General features: G+C 36.1%; 1 protein-coding gene across 1 annotated transcript in view; it reads left to right on the top strand.

The window, feature by feature from the left end:
- The window catches only part of LOC121862496 (mucin-5AC-like), a 93,310-nt gene that overhangs the window by 65,642 nt on the left and 12,409 nt on the right, over window positions 1-15,259 (top strand). Inside the window, exons 4-16 of the mRNA XM_042360802.1 lie at window positions 517-592; window positions 1,176-1,258; window positions 4,038-4,162; window positions 4,460-4,527; window positions 5,177-5,404; window positions 5,840-6,009; window positions 7,963-8,181; window positions 9,313-9,571; window positions 9,897-10,037; window positions 11,883-12,055; window positions 12,191-12,392; window positions 12,676-12,859; window positions 13,168-13,309. Coding sequence (XP_042216736.1) covers window positions 517-592; window positions 1,176-1,258; window positions 4,038-4,162; window positions 4,460-4,527; window positions 5,177-5,404; window positions 5,840-6,009; window positions 7,963-8,181; window positions 9,313-9,571; window positions 9,897-10,037; window positions 11,883-12,055; window positions 12,191-12,392; window positions 12,676-12,859; window positions 13,168-13,309 — 2,070 coding nt within the window. The remainder of the gene's footprint in view (window positions 1-516; window positions 593-1,175; window positions 1,259-4,037; window positions 4,163-4,459; window positions 4,528-5,176; window positions 5,405-5,839; window positions 6,010-7,962; window positions 8,182-9,312; window positions 9,572-9,896; window positions 10,038-11,882; window positions 12,056-12,190; window positions 12,393-12,675; window positions 12,860-13,167; window positions 13,310-15,259) is intronic.

Here is a 15,259-nt window from a genome sequence, read left to right as displayed (position 1 = left end):
GTCTACCATTAGACAACACATTATGGTTCATCCTTCCTTATGGTTCATCTCCCTTATGGTTCATCCTCCCTTATGGTTCATCCTCCCATATGGTTCATCCTCCTTTATGGTTCCTCTCCCTTATGGTTCATCCTCCCTTATGGTTCATCCTCCCATATGGTTCATCCTCCCATATGGTTCATCCTCCCATATGGTTCATCTCCCTTATGGTTCATCCTCCCTTATGGTTCATCCTCCCATATGGTTCATCCTCCTTTATGGTTCATCTCCCTTATGGTTCATTCCTTCTTCATGGTCAGCCTTTAGTAGATGCCCCTCACTTTCATTACCTCAGTGTGCCCCTAAGTATTATGTAGACGTATATTATAATTGTGTTTGTGTGTCTATACATGTAGGTTGTGAGCAGTACCTTATATTATTCTCCACGTATATAGCTCACCTTGATGTTTTCTTTTACAGCCTTATACTAGTTCTACAAATTACTGTACTAATTCTTTTTTTTTTCCTTCCTTCCAGAGACTTGTTAAGGAAAGATTATTTTGAAAAGTATTATCATAATGGTTCTCAATATGTGCACCGACCAGAGGCAGAGGTAAGGGTGTTAGTGTAGTTTGTCAGATTTTTTAATGATTCCACTTGTATAATGTATTGTAATCACAGTTGTAGTTTTATATGGGTGTCTGCTTGGTATTATACAGGGTACTTGGTTACAAAATCTACATTCATAAAGAACCTACAAAGTGTAGAGCACCAATGCAGTTTGAACCTAATACAATCATATACCTTAGCATTAAATACTGTACGTATACTGTAATCAGATGTAAGGGAGACAGATGCATAGTGCTTTTTATGATCAAAGCTCTGAGATTATTTCTGACTTGAATATCCAAATATTGCTTTGCAGAGTTCCTCTTCAGGAATTGCTATAATTGTCAAACTGTATTAGTTGCTGTGGCATGAATTAAAAGCATTCCCAGAAAATTTTGTCCCAAAGATTAGTATAATTCACATTTTACTTTTTTGACTGAATATATTTTGCTATAGTAAATACCTGTACTTAAACAGTACCTATACTGTATATAAAAATTATTACTTATACAGTATTGATGATGATAAAATTGATAAACATCACAGGTTCACATAGAGAAAAAACTTGATTTTAAAATTTGTTGCAGAGGTCTGGCATGTGTCATTATCAGGGAGTCATACGAGGTCGTCCAGGGTCATGGGCAGCTCTGTCCACCTGCCATGGCATCAGGTTAGTCATTGATTTGTATAAAGCTCATTTTACAGTTTAAAAGATTTCTTCCTCTATGCAGTGTAGTGGGTAGCATTCTGGACTCCCATCCTATGAGTCATGGGTTCATTCCTGTGCCAGGCAGGGTTTGTACTGGACAGTGTTACTCTACTGTGGTGTGTGTTGAGTTGGCCACTAGCCACATCAGTGCCCAGGCTAAGGCAACAGTTCTCACGTGGGGATGTCACCTCACAACCTGTGGGAAATGGTGTAAAGTGTGTCGGATCCTATTTGGGAGGGTCACAGACTCTGGCTTCTGTTATGTGTAATTTATGCAAGTCTCTTACAGGACCTTCATGTGGCTTCATGGTGCAATAAACACACATAAAATGCACTCACCTAATCTCTCATAGGTGGCTACAGTAGTGTAATGGGTAAAAGATCATGTGAGGGGTGAGGTGGTCCCAAGGTCAAGTGATAAGTAAATTGAGTGTGGGTTGTGGAATGTGGAAGGGTAAGAGGGGAAATGGGGTGTTTGGGGGTGTGGGAGGGTCACAAATTCTTGTAAAGAGGGTGTGGGGGAAAAGGTGAACCTACACGTTACATAAAAGATGAAAAATAGGTAATTGTCCTGAATTGGTTGATATCAGGACAAGAAATATTTATACTATTACATTATATGAATTGAGTAAACACTCAAAATGGGTGATTACCTTAAGTGGCAATGTCTGAGTTTAGATTACATACAAAATATAAAGTTAGGATATCCTACAATATAAATTGATACTCAAGGTTTCCTGATGTGGATGGAGGTCAGGAATTAATGGTGGACCTTAGTTGGTGAGCCCTTCTATGATCGTCGATTTTTACTGAAAGTGGTGAGTATTGTGTTTCTCTGGTCAGGATCGTTAAGGAACTGATGATGGCAGGTAATTTGACATTCAACAGTAGCTGGTAGGATGTGCGCGCAGACAAAGGAATGTAGACTCGCGCAAGACTATTATTTAAATCAGGAGTAATTGTTTGCAATTCTGATAACTATTCCATAATACTTTAAATAAATATAACCTAAAGTAAATGCAACATATACAGTATTTATAACTCCTGAACTAAATTTCTTACATTATTTCTATTGTTCTGCTATTCAGTATACAGGTACTAGATGAGCAATTACAATACAGTATTTATACTGTATGTATACAGTACAGTACTTTTATTTTTCAATTTGCAGTGATAATTATATAAATAAGATTTGTCTAGTAATAAATCATTTATAGAATATGTTGTACAGGTATTGTACTTACTTAGCCAGAGCAATTGGTGCAGAGCACTTCCGGGAATGAGAGATTTCCGGGAAACGGGATGATTCTCAAAGCCGGATAAAAATCCCTCATCCTCGGAATTTTCTGGGTAGAGGAAAAATGTTCATGGAAGTTCCAGAATGATGCATTATTTCATCTCTCAAAGTCTGAAAAAAAATCCCTCATCCCTGGAATTTTCTGGGTAGAGGAAAAATGTTCTCAGAAGTTCCAGAAATTGCGCAGTACAGTGGTCCCTATGTTAACAAACACAATTCGTTCCACAGAGTCGTTCGTTAACCATATCTTTTATTTCAATGGTATATTGAATAATTGGTTCCAACTCACAGAAAAGTACATACAAAGTATAAACAAAATGCAGTAAAGTACACTTACTTTGAGGTGTGTACCGTATGTAGAATGTTGCTGGTTGATGATGATGATGATGGGAATTAGAAGTGGGGGCGGAGGAGAAGGGAGAAGAGAAGGAAGTGGGGGTGGAGGAGATGGGAAAAGAGAAGCATTTTAATGCTTCTTGGAAGGCGAGTCACCTTCCATAATAATGTCGGGAACCTCTGGACTGACAGATTCTCTAACATGAAAATCCTTGCTCCTTTTTGTAGAGGAACACTGAGGGGAATTATCTTTCTCACCCATGCTTGATGCAGTAATTTTACCAATAAAATTTTAAGTTCACTAGCTGTAATTAAAGATTATTTTATTTAAATCAACACTGCACTGTACTGTATATTATCAATATGTCAACTAAATTTCAGAATGACCAATAATTTAATGTAAAAATGTAAAAATATTCTGTATTCAAGAGACCAATAAACACAATGTTTCCCTGTACTGCATATATTATCAATACTGTATGTTAACTAAATTTTAAAATTACTAATAATTTTAATATAAAAAATGCAAAAATATTATAGAGCACAACCTACTTGATATTTACTTCACTGGAAACGAATGTAAACATAGAACCAATTACTGTATTGGCGGACGAGCCGATCAGCTGATGCGCACAACAAAACGTGTTTGTTGTAAGGATTTCGTTAATCGAAGTTTTGTTCGTTGATCGATTTGAAAGTCCTTATGGGAGCTAATTCGTTAACCGAAATTTCGTTAATCGATCCGTTCGTTAACCGAGGGACCACTGTACTGTACATCATCTTTCGAACCCTGAAAAATATCCTCCATCCCAAAATTTTTTCGGGTACTGGGAAAGTTTTCTCAGAATTTTCCAGATAATGTGCCCCTCGTAAATTTGATCCCAAAGCCGGAATTTTCCGGAAAATTCCGGCTTTGGGAACAATTTTCCGAGAAAATTTCAATTCAAACTATCAGAGTTCCTGATTTGAGAGATTCTGGCAAACAGAGGTATTACTACCTAGTGATATACCTGTTAGGTTAACTCCTAATAAGAATGACATCAGTATAGAGCATCTTTCTTTGCTAGACATATACTGTACTGTAATTTATTTTTATTTTTTCATCAGTGGTGTTGTGTTCGATGGTCAAGAAATGCATTATTTAGAGCGGGTACCAGAGACGCCCGCAGCCATAGACAGTCCACATTATGTCTTCAAGCACTCCAATATCATCCCGCAGAACTTTTCGTGCGGTAAATATCAGTCTTTTTCTTAAATTGAAACTATTAAAGAAAATCATATTGTCAGAATTTTTTATACATACAATATTATACATTGTTTTAAGATATTCCGAGAGTCGATGTGGTCAGTTAATAAGCTACCCTGTTTATGATTTTTATATTCTGCTTTGAATGTATGTATGTACGTATTTGCTCAGATTTTGCCCCGTTTATTTACTGAAGGTTTTTCTTTTTTGTATTATATAACAAACTACTGTACTGTACAATATAATGGAGTGTACAGCGTATATATTCAATACTCTTCCCCAGGCTACTCAGGGAAACCTCACCCAGTTCGGGACCTGTTTCATGATGAGACATTCACTAGATTGCTCAGAGTAAGTACAGTAGCTTCATGTTCCACTTCATTTCTCATGAACAGTTTTATTAAAATGTGTAAGTTACTCTTGATCTTGGTATTGAAATGCATACTTGTATATGAGGTCTTTCTGTTTCAGAATTAAGGACATGTAATGTTGCCAAATGCTCATTTCTTTATTAACTTTAGGAAAATTTAGATTTTAGGTATTTTATGACACTGCCTTAATGATTGTATATTACTACGTGGCTTACAGTTAGTTGACACGGAGTTGATATTTGCACTAGTGTGTTACTGGAAGTAGTCACAAGTCTAGCATTATTTTAATAAACCATTTTTTGTGTGTTAGGGGTATTATTTTCCTACGGTGCCCACCTTTATTTCTCCCTATATCTTAGTACCATTATTACATTTACCCTCGAGCTTTACCCTCGAGTCATGCTACCACAGGTCAGATGTTAAGTCAGACAGTACAGTAGTTGTTTAAGTAGTGGGACAGAGAAAGAAAGTAAAGTATTATAGGAAGTAGATCTCTTAAAATAGGTGACAGCGGGTCTCTCGCCCATACAACACATACATTACAAAGTTTGATAACTTGAATAGTTTTACAGAACTTGCTCCCCATTACCATTTCAACTCTACATTTTTTTTATTAATTCTCTTTTCAGTATAAGCGCAGCAGCAGTAGTAGCAGCAGCAGTAGCAGCAGCAGCAGCAGCAGCAGCAGCGGCAGCAGCAGCAGCAGCAACAATATTCGTGGTCCATTCAATGCAAATCCACTATCAAGATATGTGGAATTGGTGCTGGTAGCTGACAAAACAGAATATGAAAAACACGGCCATGAAGTGGCAAAATTATATCAACGTTGCAAAGACATTGCCAACATAGTGAATGCTGTATGTTGTACAGTAACAGTTTTTGTGCTATAACTGTATATTTTTTTATACAGTGCCCTGTATTTAAAGATTCAGGTTATTAATGCATGCATAGACTATTTGTTTTAACATTACAGAATTAATACAAACTATGATAGACTTGACAAAGTACTGTAATTATGTCTGCTCAATAAAGTATTTTTTTGAGTAAAGGTATTGTATTATCTAAATTTCAGTACTGTACAGTTTAAGTGGGGAAAGGTAAATATTGTTGTGTGAATAGCCAAAAACGTTACTCTGATGTAACCCCATGTGCATTTTAAAAATTTTAACAATCATTGAAATTATTACATTTTTCTTCATTGTGATTCTCATCCATTTTATGTTATTCAGTGACAGTTTAATAATTTTGTCCCTATGGTTAACTTTATTTACAAGTTCTTATGTTTTTTACAGCTATATCAACCTCTCAACATTTTTATTGCACTTGTTGGTGTGGAAGTGTGGAAAGATGAAGATCAAGTAGAAATATCAACCGATGGGGACAAGACATTGACAAACTTTTTAAATTATAGAAAAGTAAGACTTATTACAGAACATCCGAATGACAACGCTCAGTTACTCACGTAAGTAAATTATTATTGCCTTTAACCTGATAAATAGGGAAATTTAATACAAATATTAATACTACTGTATTCTTTATTATGGCATTTTCAGACAGTAAAAGAACACTACTGTATTGGTGAATGTTATGATAGACTCTCAGTTTCCCTTAGAGGTTGGGGAGGAACTGAACCTCCGGCAAGTAATTGAAATCATTTAGTATTACTGCAGATTAAAAGCATGAGATGATTTGAGATCACAGACAGTCAAGAACACTCAAAACTGGGTTTTTGTAGGTACCTTGAATTAGATTCAAATTGCTAATGGTTCTGAAGGAAAGTTGATTCTACAAATCAACAATTCAGGAGATATGCATTGTAAGAGTCTGTCAACTTGAGGTGCTTAGTACTCTGTAGTGACACATACACTGAAATGTACCCCACCATATCTCATCTTTCTGTGGATAAAAGTTTATACTCATTTTTGCGAGCTGTAAATATTTTTGTTTGTGGCCACAGCCTAATATAATGGGAGAGTGATAAGAGAATGGTACAAAGTAGAAGAGTGTTTCATATGGTATACATTATTACTGCACTATAATATACCTGTTGATAAAAAATACTCGTACAGTACAGTATAGCACATAGTACATGGTAATAATATAGTACGGTACTGTACTTATTAATTATTCACTTATCATGAGGCCATTGAGTATTGAGGTGAGTAGGTGGTTGTGGCAGGAAGTAATTATATGGCACTCACCGTGTATGCCACAGAAGGTGGAGCGGAGGCTATGTTTTCACTACAAATTTCATTGGCTGCATGTACTGTACACTATTTACATTTCTTAGAAACTTCACTTCAGTGCTTCTCAGCAACCACCTCCAGAGGCAGCTGCTAAGTTACCCTTCTCTTCTACCACAGTGGCAGACCTCTCGTATACAAACTTTCCCCTGTACTAACCAGATTTTGGTCATGTTTTTCCAGGTTGGGGATACATGCGTTCGGTGCTGGTCCCCAATCTGTTTTGCAAGAGAATCCGGACTAAGCAAGTCTAGGTTAAGGAAGTTTACTGCACAGTACTGTACTTGTACAGTAGTGTTTGTAAAAACAAATACCACTCTGTGTCTGTCTGAGTGCAGTTAAGCCTCTGTAGCAATGGTGCTCCATGCCAGATGAGTACAATAGTTTAGATGCAGAAACATTCACCAATACCTGGAATAATTCTGTAGAAGTACGATTTTTCTGAGGATAAGAGGATTTGTCTCAATACCTGGAAATCTCTCAAACTTGGAAATGCTCTACACTAGTTGTTCCAATTAATGGGGAGATTACTGCAAAGATATTGTGATGGTTTTATAGTGTTGTGAGTGATTGTATAATCCAGCCTATGGGCAAGTTTCTTTATGCTTTGCCTTTGTCTACCCAACAGTAATTGGGAACCTGGATGTTGATTGATTTGTCGATCATGTTCCAGGGTAATGGTTTGCCAGAGCAGTTGGCAAGTTGTCTGGTTTTCTTGGATTATTCGTCATACAGCTCATTAACTTTGGGTGTTGTCGTTGTGTTGGTGACAGCTTCTACACCTTTAACAAATTCATGCTTAGGTGGCCCAAGGACCGGCTGTCCTCAAACACGAAGTTCAACCATTATAATTTTATTCTGCTTAAGAGGAAATAAATGGAACTGTATTGTACCAAAATATTTGTAGCATTATAATTTATGGTAAATATATTATTTAGGTGGAGGTTTTGCCCATTACAAGTCCCTTTATTAAGTTTGAGTCTCTAACATCAGGGTTTGATGATCTTCGACTCTCAAAGGTGCTGTCACCTTGAAGTATGTGGAAGTATTAATTTTATTTTTCTCCACCCAATTTATGTATTAGTTATTAGGTGAACTCCCCAAAAATATATATATATTAATCTTCATAATTTTTGGTTTAATGTTATTACCTTAATAAATATCTTTTTCAGGGGAAAGCAGTTCGATGCTGGGGTAGTAGGTAAGGCTTTAAAAGGTCCAATATGTACTTATCAATATTCTGGGGGAGTGAACATGGATCACAGTGATACAGTGGGGTTGGTGGCCACTACAGTAGCTCATGAAATGGGACACAACTTTGGGATGGAACATGACAATGAAGAAGAGTGCGAATGCCTCGATAAGCGATGCATCATGGCTCCATCCTCAGGGTAAGTTCATCAAATTCACACTGTACAGTTGGGTGGTAGAGTGTGTAAAATTTCTTCCATGCACCATAAGCTCAACTTATTTCTTCTGAATCATTCATTGGGACACCCTTCTTTTACATATACAGTACAGTGCTGTATGTTTTTCTCCCTCTTCCACTCTTACTCTTAGTCTAACTCAGTGTAAGAGCAATTCATTCAAATAAACTTTTATTTATTGTTTTCTCCATATTGGTATTCATTCCTTACAATTTTGTATACTGTATTATCTTTAGTTTTATCAACCACTTGCTTTAAAATATCCTGTCCCTGTTTGATTTCCTTTAGCTTCTTACTTTCTCTACACTTCTACTTACACAAACATTACTGTACTTAAAAAAACTATATCACCTGTTTTAATTAACCTACCCATTCTTCTATTTTATTGTTATACAGTATCATACTTATACCAGTACAGTATGCAAGCTGGCCCAGAAGTTAGGTGTGACAGAGTTAATATTGTAAAAAGTAAAAATCTTGTACGAATAATGAGTAAATAATGCATTAGATGTATAAATTGTTGTCCAACTGCCCAAATACTATCTGGCTTTGACCTATGGGCCACCTTGTATATTACAGTGCTACAAGTCATATTCTTTCTTTCAAAATTCAAGTAAAACACAGCCGCCTACTGTTTAATGTACAGTACTGTATTTGAATAAGTAATATGTATGGTAAATGCACTTCCAATATTTTTCCACCATTGCCAATAACCCATGTTTCTGTTTTAAATAGCATTTTTTTTTTCATAAACATACTCCAAGAATTCTAACATTGTCTCTTTCAGCTTCACTGGAAATCATAACTCGTCTCAGTATTTACAACTTTGGGGTTAAGTGCCTCTTTGTCTTTATGTAAAGTTTAACTGAAAATAAATGCAGGGTTACTAATATCCATAGATATAGGAGAAAAAGGGGGAGGGGGACATGCCCCTTCACTTTTGGCATGAAAAAATATCCAGTACAGTAACCCGTTCATTAGCCCTCTTATAAGATGACGAGTAGACAAACTTTGGGCCCAAACTAATTTTATGACAATCAAAATTAACATAACCTACATGTGGTAAAAAGATTTCCAAATGAACTTTACTTTCAGCTCAAAGAGTCCAACTCACTGGAGCAGTTGCAGTTATGAGTATTTGGCTCTGTCCTTTGAGCGTTCTATGGATTATTGCCTAAGGAATAAGCCGACTAGTCTGTTTGACTCACCGGTGTGTGGCAATGGTTTTGTAGAACCTGGGGAGCAATGTGACTGTGGACTGCCAGATTACTGCACCAACGCCTGCTGCAATGCCTCAACTTGTATGCTTTACTCCAATGCTACATGCGCTACAGGACACTGCTGTGACTTAAAGGTTAGTCATGAAAAAACAAAAAGAGGGAGAGTGAGTGTGCACATGGGTGTGAGATGGAAAGAGGAGAGTGAGTTGCCCAGAGCCAAAGTTAATTATTCTCAATGCAGTTTTACCTGACTGTTGAAACATATAGGATCCCTGTAATTATGTATTTATTACTTCACTTCTGTAATGTTTCCTACATTTTACATGTCCTTATTCGGAATGAATTTTTGTCATCATTTAATCAATTTTCAGTAAAATAAGCATTTAATTTCACCAGAAATTTAAATATAAATGAAAAGGATTTATAATCAAACTGTTACATGGACTTTGTCTGTCTTAGACTTGTCGACCAAGGTTAGCTGGTGTGCCATGCCGTCCATCCGTCCACGAGTGTGATCTTCCCGAGTACTGTACCGGGGACTCAGAATACTGCCCAGAAGATGTGTTTAAGTCTGATGGTCATGAATGCTTAAAAGGAAAGGTTTGTACAAGTATTGTTATTATATTTTTACCCTTATTGACCTTTTACCACTTACTGCAGGTTAGTTTCAAACATTCTTACTCCTGTACTGTAGGTGCTGTATTGCACATTTCATTTGATACTGAAATACAAAATCACGTGAATGCTTCAAGTTCTTCTTGTGTGCTTGTTTTTCTTACAGAAATTCTTATACCACATTCACATCTTTATTTTGCTTAAGGTTTCTGATTATGTGACAGGATGAAGCTAGTTGTTAATTTCTTTATTCAAAATATCTCAAAAGAAATATGTAATATGCTGCTTCCTGCTACTGTATACATAATGTCTGTAGTCTCCACAGAGGCATAGGTGTTGCCCATCTCAGCATCATTTTCAGTACTGACATACAAGTGTGTGCCCTTCCATCTTCCATACCTTTGATCTTTCGCGCGATTTCATTTTGCGTTTTTTAATTTCGCGAGCACTACCTAATGTAACCAAGTCTTATATTTGGCGTAAAATATTGTGAGTTTCGCGAGATCCAACCAGCCAGCTGAATGCTGGCCACCATCTTGAATGATGTCACAGCCCTCATACCAGTTAGTCATTTCTGCTACAACGCGTGTTTTGTCAATGTGAATTGGTTGTAACGCGATTGATGAATAGGGAAACGCTGTTTGTAAAACGCAAATTTTTGCAAATGAATGTTGGCTATAGTGCGATTCCATCCTCAATGTTTTAATTCCATCTTCAACGTTTTAAGCGCGGCACGGGGTTATGCAATGTTTACAGTTTATGTTCGACATCACATGTTCAATTGATTCGTGTCTTTTGTTTGTGAAGTGTTTTTTGAGAGGTACTCTGTTATTTTAATATTTTTTTTTTTTGCAAATATAACTGTTACCCATAAATACTGTACGAAAAGAATAAGTAAAAAGAATGTTTCACAGTGAGGACTATAACGGTTTACACCAGCGCTCTCTGTTTACGTCACGTGATTAGTTGAATCGCGCGGTTTCTGTCGATTACTCCGTGAGTTTTGCTGTTTTCTTCAATTTTGTTGTGTTAGCGATGAATATGGAAAGACAAGGTAAGAAAAATTTTTCCAAGAAGCGTTCTGGTGATCAAATTGCCGGTGGTGAACGTAAAAGAGGTTTACAAGAACGCAACTATCGCGTTGTAGCCGAACCATCCTAGCGACCGCCCGGGCTGTTATTGTGTGCATTTTTGGGTGGTGCTACCACTTGTCGAGTCAAGATAATGGCCTCTACCTCTACTGGGGGTCCTACTGGTGCTGGTGGGAGTGGGACAGACCCACCTAAGCGGCCAAATAAGGAAAAGGAGAAGCGGGACTATCATAAGGGAGTTAAGTTTACCAAGTACTCGATGCAGGATAAGCAGCGTGTGATTAAGTTACTTGAGGAAGGCCTACAAACTAGTTTCCGGAAAGCACAATCAGGTCAATAAAGGCAGAATTTGTATCATTTGGAGGTTATAAATGGGAAAATCAGAGGTTGATGTAGAGTGGCCAGTCTATATTGTTATTTTTCCCATTAGTTTATGTATTTGCATTTGGCGAATTTGAATTTGGCGCAATTTCTTCAGTCTATATTACTCGTGAAATACAAGATCTTACTGTACAGATACTTAATTCTGACACAGGCTACAGTCTGCCTTTTCACACTGAGTTTTCTGTTTAACCATGTTGTGCTATGTTTAATTCCCTATCATTTTTTTTTATCTTATTTAATTTTTAGTAATTTGCTTTTGGTAAACTTTTCATGATTAATAATTACTCCTGTATAATTATTGTAGCTTGATAATTTATATCTTGAATAACATACTCAAGATTCATATTTATTACAGGCCTTCTGTCACTCTGGTATGTGTCGCACACATGGCGAACAATGTAAACTTCTTTGGGGTCCCACTGGCCAGAGCTCTGATGATCGTTGTTACATGATGAACACACAGGGCAGCCATAATGGAAACTGTGGATACAACTGGGTTAATGATACTTACTATAAATGCAGCAATGGGTAAGTTTTTCCTGCTGACAAGATTATTACTCAAAATAAAATTTATTAGTTGCTCTTTTATTATTTTATAAATATAATTTAATCTCTTTGTTTATTGCTCTAATGAATTATCATCTGTTCTTTACTACCCAAAAGTGACGTTAAATGTGGGATGCTGCATTGTATGCACCTGAATGAACGGCTGGAATTTGGAATGGAGAGCGTAAGCAAGGTGTCTCACAGTTTCCTCAAGAGTAAGAAAGGTGTTATCCCATGTCGTGTAGCCCTAGTAGATATGGGTCTAGATATGGTGGATCCTGGTCTAGCTCCAGATGGAGCTAAGTGTGGTCGAGGCAAGGTGGGTCCATGGTAAAGTAGAGTATGACTGACCTTTATTAAATTTGTATGCATCTACACTATAGCTAAACTCTTGCACTCTTTACCTTCTTAAGTCTCCAATAAAATATGACATCTCTATAACGAACAATCCCTTCATCATCTGAAAATTTTTATTGACCTAAGGTTCTATATCACTTTTTCTAATTTTAATTATCTAATCAGGTTTTGTAAAATGTTTGTTTGGAGGATTATTAATGTCAGTCACAACTTACTGGGCTATTTTTTTCTCCTCCACATGCCAGATGTGTATTAACCAACGATGTATGCCAGTGGCTGCCCTGAAGATGTCCACCTGTGACTGTCATGGCAATGGAGTGTGTAACAACAATGGTCACTGTCATTGTGCTGTGGGGTTTGCACCACCAGATTGCCTCTATCCTGGTTTGGGAGGCTCTGAAGACAGTGGGCCTGCATCAAACCCACATGGTAAATAAAGTTCAAGAATGTGTAGCAAAGATCCAGGTCCTCAGATTCATTCCATGATTTTCTCCCACAATTAAGAATAAAGAGAATTATTATTGTAATACTACAGTATCAGATTACTTTTTTATGTCATTTAGACTGCAATATTCGTGTCTCTAGTTCTTATATAAAACTTTAAGAATGTAAGCCCATATTCAGTAAGTGTTGCTGCTGCTGTTGTTTGAGTAAAGCAAAAGAAACACATTCTTAGCATGAGTGAAAGCAATCCCGTAACAATAAAAAAGTGGTTCCTTAAATAACTTTCTTTTCAGCAACGAACACATTTGTTGTGGGGATGTTTGTGTTCTTCCTGGGAATCGTGCCTGTAGTGGTGATGGTGTTCTGTCTGGTGTATTATGCCCGGGGCAACCTCAGGCTCTGGTGGAAGACAAAAGGCAGACCTGCTACTTCCAAGTATGTAATACGGGTATTTCTTTTCTTGAAATATTTCATGCAAAATGTGATACAGCTACTCCTCGACTTACGACCTACTCGACTTACGACCACCCGGACATATGACCGTCTCAGTCGTACCAAAATTTTGTCAAATTACGTATTTTCGAGTCCCTACATTAATGAATGCGCTGTGTACGGTACTGACAAAATTTTCGTTTGTAATTCAATTTAAAATGGCTAGCAAGCTTAAAAGTGAGAGTTTTGTGGTGCTGAGAAGAAAAGGAGACCCATTTTAGATTTTCTATGTATTTATTTAAGCATTTTCGACTTACGACCTGGATTTGGGTCCCTAACCCCGTCATAAGTCGGGGAGGAGCTGTACTACGTTTTTCATCATGTATATATATATATATATATATATATATATATATATATATATATATATATATATATATATATATATATATATATATATATATATATATATATATATATATATATATATATATATATATATATATATATATATATATATATATATATATATATATATATATATATATATATATATATATATATATATATATATATATATATATATATATATATATATATATATATATATATATATATATATATATATATATATATATATATATATATATATATATATATATATATATATATATATATATATATATATATATATATATATATATATATATATATATATATATATATATATATATATATATATCGGGATAATTTACTAGATATTAAAGATGATTAATAATACAGAAAACAGATTAGATATTACTCATTATTTTCAGTTACCTAAAAATGTAGTACAGTTGCCTCTTTTAAGTTACTCTTTGAAAGTATGTTGAAAACCGTTGTGTGTGTTACAATACCTGGAACAAAAATCATTAAACTGCAACACCCTTCTGGTCATCATGTTGGAGTTAATTGAATATGTCCTGAAGGTTAATATAATCTTTTTCTTTTCTATTTTTAATTTCTTTTTACTCTTATTTTTTCTCCCCTTAGGCCCCGTTGTGGGTCGATGACCTGTGCCCGGGTGGGATAATTCCCCCCCCCCAAAATAATGTACTGTAGTACTGTAAAATTTCAATATTTCATCTTGACTAATGCATTGTGACTTTATTCTTGGCTTCATCTGTTATTTTCACAGTAGCTACTAGGGATGTTTATTTTATTTTTATTTTTTTCATTTAGTTTTTAACAGATTTCAATTATTTAACACAGACTAAAGAGAAAAACAAAGGTAGAAGATGGGACAACTTCAGTTGACGTTCAGAAATCCTATGGTGAAATAAAGGCTAAGTCAACCAACTCATGTACTTCATCCCAAGCTAAGAGTGACAGTGGTCAACCACCTGTACAGTTGACATGAAAACCAAAGAAAAGGCTGACTTGGCACACAGTCAAATAGTAAATTAGTTACCTTATGCATGCTCGAGATAAAATGGTGTTCATATTAAGTTTACAAGAAGATGATGAATTTTGAAGGTCTAACAGTTATTTAACAATATCTGTCCTAATGATTTCCAAATATTAACCCTTAAATCCCGGTGTTCTAGCTGGTTAATTATAGGTTCTATCGAAGTTAACCAGGCTGGTACATTTATATTATATTGGGTTAGAGTAGCAAAACCCAATTGTCTGTTTCTTCCTTTTATTAAGAAACTGCTGTTGATACAATTCCTGAGTGTAAATCAACCGTAACTTCCACTATTTATGAGTGTGAAGAGAGAGGACGGCGGCTATGTAAATAGACCGTTTAATCACGTCCTTTCGATGTGAGATTATGAGCGTGACTGCCCGTGGGTGCCTGCTTATCTAAGCTGACCCATGTGCTGGCCTATGCAGTCAGTGGCCGCACCCCAAGGAGGCTACCAATCATGTGATAAGAGCATGACAACTCATAGCCAGTGGAAAGTTACAGGG

The sequence above is a fragment of the Homarus americanus genome, unplaced genomic scaffold (assembly GCF_018991925.1).
Source record: "Homarus americanus isolate GMGI-L3 unplaced genomic scaffold, GMGI_Hamer_2.0 scaffold31037, whole genome shotgun sequence".
In the NCBI taxonomy this organism is placed as follows: Eukaryota; Metazoa; Arthropoda; class Malacostraca; order Decapoda; family Nephropidae; genus Homarus; species Homarus americanus.
This window is presented reverse-complemented; position numbering and strand designations above follow the sequence as displayed.